The sequence below is a fragment of the Triplophysa dalaica genome, chromosome 10 (assembly GCF_015846415.1).
Source record: "Triplophysa dalaica isolate WHDGS20190420 chromosome 10, ASM1584641v1, whole genome shotgun sequence".
NCBI classification, from domain to species: Eukaryota; Metazoa; Chordata; class Actinopteri; order Cypriniformes; family Nemacheilidae; genus Triplophysa; species Triplophysa dalaica.
Genome location: NC_079551.1, coordinates 1,740,324 through 1,758,146, shown reverse-complemented (window position 1 = coordinate 1,758,146; position 17,823 = coordinate 1,740,324). Strand labels below are relative to the sequence as shown.

General features: G+C 38.8%; 1 protein-coding gene across 2 annotated transcripts; it reads left to right on the top strand.

The window, feature by feature from the left end:
* The first annotated feature begins 484 nt into the window (after positions 1 to 484).
* On the top strand, positions 485 to 8,347 carry LOC130429395 (uncharacterized). 2 transcript variants are annotated; one of them, XM_056757932.1, is made up of 5 exons: positions 485 to 952; positions 1,772 to 1,798; positions 2,318 to 2,632; positions 3,837 to 4,163; positions 7,816 to 8,347. In XM_056757932.1, exons 3-5 carry the CDS (start codon positions 2,407 to 2,409, stop codon positions 8,148 to 8,150), a joined length of 888 nt encoding a protein of 295 aa, XP_056613910.1. In that variant the 5' UTR covers positions 485 to 952; positions 1,772 to 1,798; positions 2,318 to 2,406; the 3' UTR covers positions 8,151 to 8,347. The 2 variants fall into 2 exon arrangements, with proteins under 2 accessions (XP_056613910.1, XP_056613909.1); XM_056757931.1 differs by having other exon boundaries at positions 486 to 952; positions 2,315 to 2,632.
* The last annotated feature ends 9,476 nt before the right edge of the window (positions 8,348 to 17,823 follow it).

Below are 17,823 nucleotides of genomic sequence, written 5' to 3'. Positions count from 1 at the left end.
TCCTGTCTTTCATGTCAGTGTTTGTCCACTAGAGAGCTGTGAAGTTTCTGTTCAACACTAAAATCATTATTATCATACAGCAGCTGAGAATCAATCTATCCTCATATATACAGAACAAGAGTGAGTCACTGACCTCACATCACATCTAACATACAGAAAACCACAAAGAGATTCACGAATGCATGCAACTGATCTAAATGAAGACAAGATTTAACATCTGAAATCCACCACAACACTGTTCTTGCGTTGTGTTATGTTCAAATCACAATTTGCTGCTGTTATTCTCATCTGTTCATTGTCGAATGAATCTCATCGATGTAAACACACTCAAACAGCTTTAGGAAAAGTTTAATATATGAAAAACACACACAATGTGCAGGGGCGTGTTTACCATTCTGGGGGCCCTAAGCAAAGTCGAGACATGAGGCCACCACACATTGCCTAACATTTTTATTTGAATTGCACAGCAGTATTGAGAACATGGAATTAATATGATGTATACAAATATAAACTGGATTTATGTTACGGTGAACCGCATAACAGCACAATATTCTCTACAGTTTGTATAAACCTTCTTTGTTTTGGGATGAAATGGTGTCTTTTAGCTACAGAATAAGAAAGTAAAAGGTGCAATCTTCTTCTTTTCATGTTTCTTTCATATCGTTTTGCTATTTTCGTAAAATTTGCTACTGACAATGTGTGAACTTTAGTCAAGGTCATCAATGTTTGTGGCTGTCTGTGTGTAGTGTGTGCGAAGGGAGTCTATTCCTGCTCACATCTCATTGGCTCATTTAATTTCTGAACATCTTTCTTTTGTCAGTCACAGCAAAAAATAAACAAATACAGTGTTTAAAAGCGCTTTTCCTCAGACTGCACTCTTTATTCGCATTGGATTGATTTGTAGTCTAACTGAAAATGGTTCGCACGTTCATTCTGATGTGTCTTCTGGTTGGTAAGTGTGCCGTTATATGCAATTTTAACATTTGTTACGTTTAATTCATGACGACACTTTTATTATATTGTGAATCGCTTTTGTAAATTGTACCAAAAATGTTGAACATATTTTTCTTTACAATTGTAAATATTGTTAAGTAATCATTTAAAAAATACATACAATACATTTTGTGAACACAATAGAATCCAGGATTAGGCTATTTACTGGTGTATGTAGGTTATCTGTCTCTTGATTATTATTTTACATAGAGACAGGTCAAAATCAGATCTAATGTAAGCCCATGCTCATGTGTAGGGCTATTCACAAACTCTATCCAGTCAATAAGGCCAAAGAAATCTTATGGCTTTGAGGCACAACAAATGTGGATATTAAAATCTCGAACTGTTAAAACCCTTTGGCATAACCCCAGCCAAAAAATCTGAAAAGTCATTTATAAAGTCCTTACTGTATTTGGGTGGACGATAAATCACAGAACACAGCACGGGATGCAACCGGTCCAGCTCAAAAACATTAAGCTCAAAGCTGGACAACTATAACATGGCAAAAGCCAGCAGTTAATTTTTTTTTTTTAAGTTGCATCTCCTCCTAATAACCCAGTTGATCTCGGATCTTGACTCACCAGCACTCATCCATGTTTCATAAATACAGAGAGACTAACTGAATATATTTACTATCAAACACTCATTTATCAACATAATGATGAATAACAAATGTCTCTATACTGAAGAAACTGCAGTCATTCATAGACAGCACACATTTAACAATACTGTGTTATATAAGTTTATCTGTTATTAAAACACTGTTTGTGTTCTTAAGGTGGGAGAGCGTGTTTTTTAGTCAGTGGTGAGTAACTCAAGTCTTTTAATGTCATCATTATCTGAATTTAATGTCTGTTAACAATTATATGTTCTGATATAATCAAAAGATGTCTTGTCAGGAACAATTGTTTTCGATGTATATTTGTTATTTTGCTCACAACATTACCTGCTGCACAACAATGACATTACATCCAGTTATTAAAAACTATTAAACACACTGAAGAAACAAAACCTCTTTGTGTTCAGTCACTAATAGTCTTTTAAAGTTCTGTCATAACTTGTTTAACTCTGTTTAACTGCCAGATTATGAAATCAAAGTATTATTATTTTCTTCTCTACCAAAAAAAAAGTATGAATGAATGATTCTGTATACTGTGTTAGGCTATATGAGACTACTCATTTATCAACATAATGATGAAGAACAAATGTCTCTATACTGAAGAAACTGCAGTCATTCATAGACAGCACACATTTAACAATACTGTGTTATATAAGTCTATCTGTTCTTAAAACACTGTTTATGTTCTTGTGTGTTTGGTAGAAGATATAGAGAATCTAAAACGGTTTGAGTGACGATCTGTTACTCTAAAAACTGGTCTCAATGAACTACAGACAGATCAGGAGATACTGTGGATGTTTAATGATGAAAGTCCAATCTTAGCAAAGATCAACAGAGAAACAAATGAGACGTCAATACCTGGAAATGCTGATGAGAGATTCAGAGACAGACTGAAGCTGAACGATACGACGGGAGATCTCATCATCACACACAGCAAGATCTCAGACTCTGGAGATTATAAGATGAAGATCAGAGACAACACAGAGACAAGACACAAGACATTCAGAGTTCATGTTTACGGTGAGTAACTCAAGTCTTTTAATGTCATCATTATCTGAATTTAATGGCTGTAAACTATTATATGTTCTGATATAATCACAAGATTTATTATCATGAACAATTGTTTTCAATGTTTATTTGTTGTTTTGCTCACAACATCACCTGCTGCACAACAATGACATTACATCCAGTTATTGAAAACTATTAAACACACTGGAGAAACAAAACCTCTTTGTGTTCAGTCACTTATAGTCTTTTAAAAGTTCTGTCACACTGTTGTGTAAATTCTTCAGTGATCACAGTAAAGGAGATGAAGTGAGAGTTGAACTCTTTAACCCTTTCGTGCCTAGAGGTCACTACCATCATCACTGGTTGTATTTAAGTCTCCAGCCTTACTGAATAAAACACATGAAATTCATCTTGATCACCTGCACTCACATGTTTTTATGCACCTGTGATGTTCATCTGGTTTTTGTGTAAGGGCTGAGCTCAAGAACCCTAAGGGTATATGAACCCAAACCCAGTGACTGGGACCGAACACCTTTCTCATACGGGACATATACCCTTCGTTCCATTCTGAAGGCTCATCCCTAAACCCTAAGCCCTAAGGTTAAAGGGTGTAGGGGACCAAACAACTTGAAGTGCCCTTCTGCGTCATCATCCCGTGCCCATAAGGAGTCGCCGTCGTCACGCAAGGAATCATGAGGTGCCAAGTGTTCATCAGTTGTACGCTTCCAAATCCTTCATTCTGAAGGGCCCTTTAAAGTGACCAGTTTTGAGCACTTCAGTTTGGATCGACCATATGGCGGCCATGATTGTTTTCACACCGAGGGTGATATATTTCATTTAGAAGGAAACAATAGAGACACACAAGACGCTTCAGTGAGTTCAGCTGTAAGCCCAGAGAGACATGACAGGGACTTATGATTATCTGTCTCTTCAGATCAAAACAAACAATACACACTAGTCCACTCAAGTGAACATCTAAAAATCTCACTGACTGTTTTATTTTCATATAGCACTTGACCTGCAGGATGATCTGATGATCATGTTAAATTTGTTTTTCATATTTTACAATCTTGTGTTTTGTATGAAGATTTACATTTTTATTGTGGCCTCAAATTTAACAAAGTTTATGTTTGTTTTGTGTAATTATGTGAGAAGACTGGAAAAGTCTTTGTTTTTTAGCTCATTACAATAGTTTTCTGTTTGTGTTGTTTAACAGAGATTAATGTTCCAGAGGAGTTTCTGGTGGTGACGGAGGGACGATCTGTTACTCTAAAAACTGGTCTCAATGAACTACAGACAGATCATGAGATACTGTGGATGTTTAATAATGAAAGTAAAATCTTAGCAAAGATCAACAGAGAAACAAATGAGACGTCAATACCTGGAAATGCTGATGAGAGATTCAGAGACAGACTGAAGCTGAACGATACGACGGGAGATCTCATCATCACACACAGCAAGACCTCAGACTCTGGAGATTTTAAGATGGAGATCAGAGACAACACAGAGACAAGATACAGGAGATTCAGTGTTATTGTCAGTGGTGAGTAACTCAAGTTTTTTTATTTCATCATAATCACAATTAAATGTCTGTTAAGAATTATATGTTCTGATATAATAATAAGATTTATTTTCATTAACAATTATTTTATGTTTATTTGTTGTTTTGCTCACAACATCACCTACTGTACAACAATGACATTACATCCAGTTATTGAAAACTATTAAACACACTGGAGAAACGAAACCTCTTTGTGTTCTCTTAAAAGTTCTGTCACACTGTTGTGTAAATTCTTCAGTGATCACAGTAAAGGAGATGAAGTGAGAGTTGAACTCTTTAACCATTTCATTCCTAGAGGTGAAAGGGTTCCCTCCTTGAACTACCAGCTTACCGTGGTGGAGGGGTTTGAGTACCCGAAAGACCCTAGGAGCTATGTTGTCTGGGGCTACATGCCCCTGGTTGGGTTTCCCAAGGAAACAGGTCCTTGGAGATGGGTCAAACTAAGAGCGGTTCAAAAACCCTGCGGAATCTAGCTCTAGGGACATGGAACGTCACCTCCCTGGCGGGGAAGGAGCCTGAGATTGTGCGTGAGGTTCAGAGATTCCGACTAGAGGAAGTCGGAATCCCCTCTACGCACAGCTCAGGCTCTGGAACCACACTTCTAGAGAGAGGACTCTTCACCACTCTGGAGTTGCCCATGGTGAGAGGCGGCGGCTGGTGTGGGTTTGCTTGTAGCCCCCAGCTCAGCCACCATGTGTTGGAGTTTACTCCGGTGAACGGGAGGGTTGCTTCCCTGCGCCTTCGTGTCGGGGATAGGTCTCTCACTGTCGTGTGCGCCTATGGGCCAAACGGCATTGTAGAGTACCCGGCCTTCTTGGAGACTCTGGGAGGGGTGCTGGAAAGCGTTCCGACTGGGGACTCCGTCATTCTGCTGGTGGACTTCAGCGCCCACGTGGGCAACGACAGTAACACCTGGAGGGGCGTGATTGGGAGAACGGCCCCCCTGATCTGAACCAGAGTGGTGTTCTGTTATTGGACTTCTGTGCTAGTTACAGCTTTTCCATAACGAACACCATGTTCAAGCATAAGGGTGTCCATCAGTGCACATGGCACCAGGACACCCTTGGCCGGAGGTCCATGATTGACTTTGTGGTTGTTTCATCTGTCCTCCGGCCGTATGTCTTGGACACTCGGGTGAAGAGAGGGGCAGAGCTGTCAACTGATCAACACCTGGTGGGGAGTTGGATCCGATGGCGGGTGAGGAAGCTGGACAGACTCGGCAGACCCAAACATACTGTGAGGGTCTGCTGGGAACGTTTGGCCGAGTCCCCTGTCAGAGAGATCTTCAACTTCCACCTCCGGCAGAGCTTCGACCAGATCCCAAGGGAGTCTGGAGATATTGAGTCCGATTGGACCATGTTATCCACCTCCATTGTCAACGCGGCCACTCTGAGCTGTGGCCGTAAGGTCTCCGGTGCCTGACGAGGCGGAAATTCCCGAACCCGGTGGTGGACACCGGAAGTAAGGGATGCCGTCAAGCTGAAGAAGGAGTCCTATTGGGCCTGGCTGGCATGTGGGACTCCCGAGGCAGCTGACGGGTACCGAAAGGCCAAGCGGACTGCATTCAGGGTGGTTGGGGAGGCAAAAACTCGGGCCTGGGAGGAGTTCGGCGAGGCCATGGAGAAGGACTATCAGTCAGCCTCGAAGAGATTCTGCCAAACCGTCCGCCTCAGGAGGGGGCCTCAGGAGGGGGTAGCAGTGCCCTACCAACGCTGTTTACAGTGGAGGGGGGCAGCTGTTGACCTCGACCGGGGATATCATGGGGCTGTGGAAGGAAAACTTTGAGGATCTCCTCAATCCCGTTGTCACGTCTTCCATTGAGGAAGCAGAGGCTGAGGGCTCGGAGGCGGACTCGTCCATCACCCGGGCTGAAGTCACTGAGGTAGTCAAAAAACTCCTCGGTGGCAGGGCACCGGAGGTGGATGAGATCCGTCCTGAGTACCTCAAGTCTCTGGATGTTGTGGGGCTGTCTTGGCTGACACGCCTCTGCAGCACCGCGTGGCGGTCAGGGACAGTGCTTTTGGACTGGCAGACCGGGGATGGTGGTCCCTCTTTTTAAGAAGGGGGACCGGAGGGTGTGCTCCAACTCTCCGGGTTCACACTTCTCAGGCTCAAATGGTAGAACTGTCAGGTACAGTCTGGAGTGGGAATCGAACTCGGGTGTGGCGAATTCCCGACTCCACCACTGAGCCACAGTAATGGCACGAAAGAGAAGGCGGGAGAACCCAAATGCAGGCGGGCACAAACGTTGGGGTAAACAAATGTATTTATTATATATAACAAAAAGGAACAAAAAAGGCAAAACAAAACCCACAAGGGGGAAAACAAGACTGGAAAACTAAATGACAAAAACAAGAACATGGACTGACTAGACTAAGAAATAAAACACTTTATGCAAACACTACACTAGACTTACGAGACACGTTGACACAGAAACTTGGGAGACAAGGTACACAACACGTAGCCACAGGATACACGAAAAACGTAAGGTAAACACAGAGCAAGGTATGATACGCAGAGCTACATACAACGAACCACGTACAATGAACCAGCAAGGGACAAAAAACACGAGGATGTTTCAAAGGGGAGCAAATTAAGAGGGAACAGGTGCAAGGGATAAACTAATTAACGCAAACTAGGAAACAGGAGGGTTGGAACGATGACGCAGACTAGAGAAACAAAGGATTTTGTATGATTCCACCTCAAGACCAAGAATTACCTAACAAGAAGAGATGGAATCATGACAAGAACATCGGATTCAGGAGGAACAGTGTGGTTTTCGTCCCGGTCGTGGAACACTGGACCAGCTCTATACCCTCTCCAGGGTGCTGGGGGGTACATGGGAGTTTGCCCAACCAATCCACATGTGTTTTGTTGATTTGGAGAAGGCATTCGACTGTGTCCCTCGCGTGATCTTGTGGCGGGTGCTCTGAGGGTATGGGATTCGGTACCCTTTGCTAAGTGCTATCCGGTCCCTGTACGACCGGAGTAGGAGCTTGGTTCGCATTGCCGGTAGGGTGTATGGGTGTAGGGGACCAAACAACTTGAAGTGCCCTTCTGCATCATCATCCCGTGCCCATAAGGAGGCGCCGTCGCCACGCAAGGAATCATGAGGTGCCAAGTGTTCATCAGTTGTACGCTTCCAAATCCTTCATTCTGAAGGGCCCTTTAAAGTGACCAGTTTTGAGCACTTCAGGTTGGATCGACCATATGGCGGCCATGATTGTTATCACACCGAGGGTGATATATTTCATTTAGAAGGAAACAATAGAGACACACATGACGCTTCAGTGAGTTCAGCTGTAAGGCCAGAGAGACATGACAGGGACTTATGATTATCTGTCTCTTCAGATCAAAACAAACAATACATACTAGTCCACTCATGTGAACATCTAAAAATCTCACTGACTGTTTTATTTTCACACAGCACTTGACCTGCAGGATGATCTGATGATCATGTTACATTTGTTTTTCATATTTTACAATCTTGTATTTTGTATGAAGATTTATATTTTTATTGTGTCCTCAACTTTAACACAGTTTATGTTTGTTTTGTGTAATTATGTGGAAAAGACTGGAAAAGTCTTTGTTTTTTAGCTCATTACAATAGTTTTGTGTTTGTGTTGTTCAACAGAGATTGATGTTCCAGAGGAGTTTCTGGTGGTGAAGGAGGGACGATCTGTTACTTTTCAAACTGGTCTCTATGAACTACAGACAGATCATGTGATACTTTGGATGTTTAATGATGAAAGTAAAATCTTTGCAAAGATCAACAGAGAAACAAATGAGACGTCAATACCTGGAAATGCTGATGAGAGATTCAGAGACAGACTGAAGCTGAACGATAAGACAGGAGATCTCATCATCACACACAGCAAGATCTCAGACGCTGGAGTATATAAGATGGAGATCAGAGACAGCACAGATACAAGACACAGGAGATTCAGTGTTCTTGTTTATATTGAGTAACTCAAGTCTTTTAATGTCATCATTATCTGAATTTAATGTCTGTTGAGAATTATATGTTCTGATATAATCACAAGATTTATTGTTATGAACAATTGTTTTCATGCTTATTTGTTGTTTTGCTCACAACATCACCTGCTGTACAACAACGACAATACATCCAGTTATTAAAAACTATTAAACACACTGGAGAAACAAAACCTCTTTGTGTTCAGTCACTAATAGTCTTTTAAAAGTTCTGTCACACTGTTGTGTAAATTCTTCAGTGATCACAGTAAAGGAGATGAAGTGAGAGTTGAACTCTTTGACCCTTTCATGCCTAGAGGTCACTACCATCATCACTGGCTGTATTTAAACCGTTGGTTTGTGAAGAGTAAAAATGAAGCCTAAAGTAGGCGAAGGTGCTCGTCGCCATAGCGCGTCACTTCTGGATGATGGAGAATGGGCAAAAAGGCGGAACATGGTTAGAGCCGAGGGGCCTGGTTTGTGACTCTAGTGGCCACGCATCTAATTTGCAGAATTTTAAAGCTTAATATAAGTTAAATGGATGAGTTGTAAAAATTATCACCATCCTAACAGTTCTCATGAAGGTTAAAGTGAGCTATCTAGACCAAAATCTTTTTTTGTACAAGAACGTGTTTTTTCCTGCTGTAAAGTTCCCATTTTAACATTAAGCTCAATGAGATTGTGCTCTCTTTTGGAGTCAGTCTCTAGCGGCAAGTCGATAAATTGGAATTAAAGTCACGTCAGTGTTGGCTTCACGAGAGAGACCAGAAGGCAGCCGCTCGTGTGCAACACAACCAACTTTGTCTACATCTAAATAAATGTTGTTTAGTGTTTCGTGGCTCTTTAAAGGTTACAGACACTTATAATCCCCTTCATTAACATTCACACATCACCACATCACACTAACATTACAAATATCTGCTTTAAGCCCTAAACTGTCCTACAAAGTAAGTGTTTGTGTGATTAGTGTCAAAGCATCTGTGATCAAGAGTTCATGAGGACCAATATTCTACACAAAACAGCTTCAAGCTCAACCAGGAATATTTGTATAATAAATGCCTGATTATGAAATCAAAGTATTATTACTGTTTGATATCTGATCATGTTTACATCATGAGTTATAAGTTTATAGACATCTGACTTTATTTCAAAGGATATTTCTGTGTGTGACGTCATCTTCAGTGTAGTTTGAAACTTTAAACCAGGGTTACCCAGACTTGGTCCTGGAGGGCCACTGTCCTGCAGAGATTAGTCCCATCTTGTCTCAACACATCTGCCTCCAGGTTTATACAGTTGCTGCGTCCCAATTTTATTACTTACTGTATACTACACACTTAAAGTATGTAGTGATTTTGTTATAGACATGCATTTACATTTTAGTGTTTAGCAAAATAATATGCATGTGCTGGGACACACTAACTCGAATCGATAGTTGTCACAGTTGCCGACAACATTGTGGCCATTAACTGTCATTCATAAATACAGAGAGACTAACTGAATATATTTACTTATCAAACACTCATTTATCAACATAATGATGAATAACAAATGTCTCTATCCTGAAGAAACTACAGTCATTCATAGACAGCACACATTTAACAATACTGTGTTATATAAGTTTATCTGTTCTTAAAACACTGTTTGTGTTCTTGTCTGTTGGGTAGAAGATGTAGAGAATCTAAATCAGTTAGAGGGACGATCTGTTACTCTAAAAACTGGTCTCAATGAACTACAGACAGATCATGCTATACTGTGGATGTTTGATGATGAAAGAACAATCTTAGCAAAGATCAACAGAGAAACAAATGAGACGTCAATACCTGGAAATGCTGATGAGAGTTTCAGAGACAGACTGAAGCTGAACGATAAGACGGGAGATCTCATCATCACACACAGCAAGACCTCAGACTCTGGAGAATATAAGATGGAGATCAGAGACAAGACAGAGACAAGATACAAGACATTCAGAGTTCATGTTAACAGTGAGTAACTCAAGTCTTTTAATGTCATCATTATCTGAATTTAATGTCTGTAAACAATTATATGTTCTGATATAATCACAAGATTTATTGTTATGAAAAATTGTTTTCAATGTTTATTTGTTGTTTTGCTCACAACATCACCTGCTGCACAACAATGACATTTCATCCAGTTGTTAAAAACTATTAAACATTTTTACTGTGGCCTCAACTTTAACACAGTTTATGTTTATTTTGTGTAATTATGTGGAAAAGACTTTGTTTTTAAACTGTTTACAATAGTTTTTATGTTTGTGTTGTTCAACAGAGACTTATTTAATAGAGGTGCTTTTGCTGGTGCCGATGGATGGATCTGTTACTCTAAAAACTGGTCTCAATGAACTACAGACAGATCATGTGATACTGTGGATGTTTAATGGTGAAAGTAAAATCTTAGCAAAGATCAACAGAGAAACAAATGAGACGTCAATACCTGGAAATGCTGATGAGAGATTCAGAGACAGACTGAAGCTGAACGATAAGACGGGAGATCTCATCATCACACACATCAAGACCTCAGACTCTGGAGATTATAAGATGAAGATCAGAGACAACACAGAGACAAGACACAAGAGATTCAGAGTTCATGTTAAAGGTGAGTAACTCAAGTCTTTTAATGTCATCATTATCTGAATTTAATGTCCGTAAACAATTATGTATTCTGATATCATCACAAGATTTCTTGTCATGAACAATTGTTTTCAATGTTAATTTGATTCTTTTGCTCACAACATCACCTGCTGTACAACAATGACATTACATCCAGTTATTAAAAACTATTAAACACACTGGAGAAACAAAACCTCTTTGTGTTCAGTCACTTATAGTCTTTTAAAAGTTCTGTCACACTGTTGTGTAAATTCTTCAGTGATCACAGTAAAGGAGATGAAGTGAGAGTTGAACTCTTTAACCCTTTCATGCCTAGAGGTCACTACCATCATCACTGGTTGTATTGAAGTCTCCAGCCTTACTGAAAAAAAAACACATGAATTTCATTTTGATCAGCTGCGCTCACATGTTTTTATGCATGTGTGATGTTCATCTGGCTTTTGTGTAAGGGCTGAGCTCAAGAACCCTCAGGGTATACGAACCCAAACCCAGTGACTGGGACCGTACACCTTTCTCATACGGGACATATACCCTTCGTTCCATTCTGAAGGGCTCATCCCTAAACCCTAAGCCCTAAGGTTAAAGGGTGTAGGGGATCAAACAACTTGAAGTGCCCTTCTGCGTCATCATCCCGTGCCCATAAGGAGGCGCCGTCGCCACGCAAGGAATCATGAGGTGCCAAGTGTTCATCAGTTGTACGCTTCCACATCCTTCATTCTGAAGGGCCCTTTAAAGTGACCAGTTTTGAGCACTTCAGGTGGGATCGACCATACGGCGACCATGATTGCTTTCACACCGAGGGTGATGTATTTCATTTAGAAGGAAACAATAGAGACACACATGACGCTTCAGTGAGTTCAGCTGTAAGCCCAGAGAGACATGACAGAGACTTATGATTATCTGTCTCTTCAGATCAAAACAAACAATACACACTAGTCCACTCAAGTGAACATCTAAAAATCTCACTGACTGTTTTATTTTCATATAGCACTTGACCTGTGATGGACATCTGCTGTCCTGCGCGTTCAAAAATTGGACTTATGGACTTCGGATGAACAAAAGTTGAAGTTTATTAAGTTGAACTCAGCGCTGGACTGTCTCAGACAAAAAAGAGTCTTCACAGAGCATCAGCCTCGCTCAAACAGTGTACAACATAGTTAAAGTGTGTATGTGAGAGGGTGTAACTTCTTTCTTCAAGCTGTGCCTCCCCCGAGCGCCTCCACATTTGCTGCTTTCTTTGTGTCCCATGGAGTGATGACCCCCCTCGTGCTCATTCCGGCCGCACTCTTCTTCTTTTACTATCTGCAAAACAGCATATTTCCTCCCCCCTGGTCTCCACATAACCTTGTTTCTTAAAACCCGTGCTCTATGGGTATGCGTGTTGCATGTGCAGGATGACCTCAGGTCAAACTGCTGAGTTCTCGTGCAAACCCTCAAGCTGCTGAATCCCAACCCCCATATCCTGTCGAAAATTCCATCTGCACTCTAATATTCACCCTTAATCTTTCAAACCTTTAAGCACACACTTTATTCATAATTGTTTATACTAATACACATTCTACTATTGATTATATATAAGCCATAAAAAGAAATAAAATGTATAAAAACATAGATTATACTCAAATGAACATTGTAATAAAAAACATGACTTTAAAACCCTTCACCTGCAGGATGATCTGATGATCATGTTTAAATTTTTATTGTGGCCTCAACTTTAACACAGTTTATGTTTGTTTTGTGTAATTATGTGGAAAAGACTGGAAAAGTCTTTTTACTGTATACAATAGTTTTCTGTTTGTATTGTTTAACAGAGATTGATGTTCCAGAGGAGTTTCTCGTGGTGAAGGAGGGACGATCTGTTACTCTAAATACTGGTCTCAATGAACTACAGACAGATCAGGAGATACTGTGGATGTTTAATAAAAAAAATTACAATCGTAGCAAAGATCAACAGAGAAACAAATGAGACGTCAATACCTGGAAATGCTTATGAGAGATTCAGAGACAGACTGAAGCTGAACGATAAGACGGGAGATCTCATCATCACACACAGCAAGACCTCAGACTCTGGAAAATATAAGATGAAGATCAGAGACAACACAGAGACAAGACACAGGAGATTCAGAGTTCATGTTTATAGTGAGTAACTCAAGTCTTTTAATGTCATCATTATCTGAATTTAATGTCTGTAAACAATTATGTGTTCTGAAATAATCAAAAGATTTATTGTCATGAACAATTGTTTTCAATGTTTATTTGTTGTTTTGCTCACAACATCACCTGATGTACAACAATGACATTAAATCTAATTATTAAAAACTATTAAACATTTTTGTGTCCTCAACTTTAACACAGTTTATGTTTAATTTGTGTAATTATGTGGAAAATTCTTTGTTTTTTAACTGTTTACAATAGTTTTGTGTTTGTTTTGTTCAACAGAGATTAATGTTCCAGAGGAGTTTCTGCGGGTGACAGAGGGACGATCTGTTACTTTACAAACTGGTCTCAATGAACTACAGACAGATCAGGAATTACTGTGGAAGTTTAATGATGAAAGTCCAATCTTAGCAAAGATCAACAGAGAAACAAATGAGACGTCAATACCTGGAAATGCTGATGAGAGATTCAGAGACAGACTGAAGCTGAACGATAAGACGGGAGATCTCATCATCACAAACATCAAGATCCCAGTCACTGGAGATTATAAGATGGAGATCAAAGACAGCACAGATACAATACATAGGAAATTTTTTGTTGTCGTCACTAAAGAGTAACTCAAGTCTTTTAATATCACCATCTGAATTTAAAGTCTGTAAACAATTATAAGTTCTGATATAATCACAAGATTTATTGTTATGAACAATTGTGAGCAAAACAACAAATAAACATTTAAAACAACAAAACAAAAGTCTGTTTTTTTAACACAAAATATTCTTTGTCCCAGGACCCTTTACGCTGAGCGTGTCATGAAACACTAAGGGTGGTGAGGACATGGAGACAGAGGACCCAAGTGTAGACAGGGAGGTAAGGGGTTTAAACAAGACTTTAGTAAATCTTAAAATACAAAAACAAACACCCACGAGGGGGTAACATAACAAGACATGGAAACAAGACCAGAAACAGGAACAAAGACTAACTTAACTAACAGGAACAAAGACTAACTAAACTAACAGGACAAGACTAGTAACACATGACAACTAAATAAACTAGACTCACTAACCAGACAAGAACTCACAAACATGACACAAACAATGATCCAGCACAAGACAAGAGACACGAGGTCAATATATAGGGAACCAAATCAAGAGGGGACAGGTGCAGGGGCTGAACTAATTAACACTAACTAGGAAACAGCAGGGCAGGAACAATGACGAGACCAGAGAGAGAGAGAGAGTATTGAAACCTATAGGTGCCAAAATAGTCTCTCTCCAACATAAAACAAAGGATCCTTTCTGATTCTGCCTCAAAACCAAGAAATACCTGACAAGGAGAGGTGGAATCATGACAGGCCGTTATTAAGCCTCTTATCAAGACACCAAACTTAGACCACAATGAACTAAACTATAGACCGTTTCTTAAATCTCCCTGACCTTTGTAAAATACTAGAGAAACTAGTGTCCACTCATATTACTTGCCTTTAAAAGTTTGTTATTGACAGAAAAGTAACCAATGAACAATGAATAATTGATTTCAAAAACTGCCTACCTAGGTTTTAATTGAGTGTTTTTAGACTTTGAGCACGAACATATAACACAAAAGAGTCTTCAGACCAAATCCTTCTAATTTAGGCCGGACTTGACTTACTTTACCTAACCTGAGAATAATAAATAAGAGTGTTAAAGACAATAAGACAAAAGTACACAGTGTTGAAACATTTACAGTGAGATTTCAGTCCTGAAGTTTGTTTCAACTGTTATTATTAAACCATTATTAATTACACTTTGTGTTCAAACACTGTCCTGAGTTTTTTTATCATTTAGTTATTTAAAGTGATAGTTTTGTGATGTAAAAGTTAATGTGTCATTTCATTTGTAACAAATATTTATTTTAGTATACTTTTAAACATTTATATTTAGCAGTCAGAATCTGTTTAATCTGCACACATCTTTCACACAATAAATGTATTGATGATACTTCCTTTAAATAATATTGTAAATATCATTTCTAAATGTTATTTCAGTGGCAAATTATTGACATTTCTCTTTTCTGACAGATTCAGTAAAAACTAAAGAAAATGAATTAACAACAGTTGTGAAGACTTTACTGATTAAAGCAGAAGATGAAGTTTGATCAGCTGATAGATGCTCATCATCACATCTGTTACATCATCAACATCTACAGTTTAACTATCTCATGACCCGTCCTCTTTAAAAGATCATCTTCATATGCTGTTGAGCTCAATTAAAAAATTTTTTTTTTTTTTAATAATTACTTAAACAAATATCAGCTAAATATAAACATTATTAAAAAAGTGTTTGTGTCTGATCATTTATGTCTTTTAATGGATAAACTAGTAATGGCTGTTTTAACAGTAAACACATGCTAGTGTTGTGTTCGAGCTGCTCAACATGTTATACTAAATACACAATGTATGTCATTATTAATAAATGAATAAAGTGGTTCTTTGTGTTCTGTGTGTGGCGTTGACTTTATGTTAATTATAGGTTTTTTATATAATACACGCTAACTAAACGAAATATATATGTCAACAGTTCAACTTGTTGATCACACTCCTCTCCGTGATCAGGAAGCAGGACTGAATGGCGCCATCTTGTGGACACGCTTAGAATGACTGATTATTTATTTGCTGAAATGGCACTAGAGCGCTTTATTTTTGTATTTTGTTCAAGAAACACACCTAAAAGAACTTGAGAGTACCAAACTCATCAGTCAAACCCAGGGCAAGAGATTCTAGAAAGTATTTTCGTCAACTTAATCCTCAACAGTCCTCACTGTCTACAAAGAACTTCTTCCCACAGAGCACCACAAAGCTCACCTATGACCCGAGTAGAACAAATATCACATTATATATATATGAACAAATAATACACTTTTCTACATACACTTTTTTATCATTTTAAATGTTTTATATAAAGATACTTTTATAATAAATATTTTTGATTGTCTCATTGGATATTGTTTTAGTAATATTACAGTCAAGATACCAATAGAAGAAAAATAGGCCCATCCTCCCAAAGGGGGCGCGGCTCCTCAAAGCCACGCCTCCTTCTCCTCCTCACAGGAAGATCTTCTTTGCGAGCACGGTGCGAGGATAATTCAAATACATAACTTACCCTACAAACTACTTCGCATACTATCTGCCCTTATAGTGTTCGACATTAGAGTGATTATGTCCCAAACAATTATATATTGAAATGCGTATATTCACCTAAACTACTAGGTTTGAGATCACGGACAATCAAATTTGTGATGTTACCCCAACTCACCGCGAGAGGGCGGAGTTTAGTAATGATGCACTGCATTAATAATATGAAATAATTGATGCATCACTGAATAATTGAATTTGTTGTAATTTGAATGAATTTGAATCTGTTTTTGTTGTGGAAACGATACATATCAGCATATTCTGTTTAATAAGAAACACTTTGGCCTACAGTAAATAAAGGACACGAATCAGGACACACATGAAGTAGTTTGACTGGCAAGCAGGACGTCCTATTGACCGATGCAATGACTGGACAAACTTTTTATAGTTCTGCACCTTCCATCAAATGCATTTAAATATGCTTTACATTATGTATGTTGCTAATGTATTTCTACTGGTTACTGGGGTGTTTCATTTATTAATGTTTATTCGTTTTATTTGTGTTTATTTTAGTTTTTTATTAAGCTGAACTCAGAAAAAGCCCCTATTTTTAAACTCTATTATCATAAGAAATCTCAAGACATTCACACAGTTTCTTCATATCTGTAGATACGATGATAAAAGCAGGACAGAGGTGTTAATAAACTCAATATCAAGTTACAACATAATGCTTTTTTTATTTAACATGACTCAATCATATATAATGTGGATTTAACTTAAAATTAAATTATAAAGTTCATGTCTTTCATGTCAGTGTTTGTCCAATAGAGAGCTGTGAAGTTTCTGTTCAACAGTAAAATCTTTATTATCATACAGCAGCTGAACATCAATATATCCTCATATATACAGAACAAGAGTGAGTCACTGACCTCACATCACATCTAACACACAGAAAAACCACAAAGAGATTCACGAATGCAACTGATCTAAATGAAGACAAGATTTAACATCTGAAATCCACCACAACACTGTTCTTGCGTTGTGTTATGTTCAAATCACAATTTGCTGCTGTTATTCTCATCTGTTCATCGCCGAATGAATCTCATCTTTTGTAAACACACACAAACAGATTTAGGAAAAGTTTAACATATGAAAAACACACACAATGTGCAGGGGCGTGTTTACCACTCTGGGGGCCCTAAGCAAAGTCGAGACATGAGTCCACCACACATTGCCTAACATTTTTGTTTGAATTGCACAGTATTGAGAACATGGATTAATATGATGTATACAAATATAAACTGGATTTATGTTACGGTGAACCGCATAACAGCACAATATTCTCTACAGTTTGTTATAACAATAAACCTTCTTTGTTTTGGGATGAAATGGTGTCTTGTAGCTACAGAATAAGAAAGTAAAAGGTGCAATCTTCTTCTTTTCATGTTTCTTTAATGTTGTTTTGCTATTTTCGTAAAATTTGTATTAGATTTATTTTCTTTTTCTCTCTTTCGATTTTGAGCACCGCTTCGTTACGCGCGCTTCATTGTGTGTATCTGAGTTTCTCAGAATGATTTGACCGATTGTAGCCACTAGGGGGGCCCCAGGCTTGCGGGGCCCTACACATTTGCGTGGTTTGCGTGGTGGTGGTTAAAAGCGCTACTGACAATGTGTGAACTTTAGTCAAGGACATCAATGTTTGTGGCTGTCTGTGTGTAGTGTGTGCGAAGGGAGTCTTTTCCTGCTCACATCTCATTGGCTCAATTCATTTCTGAAC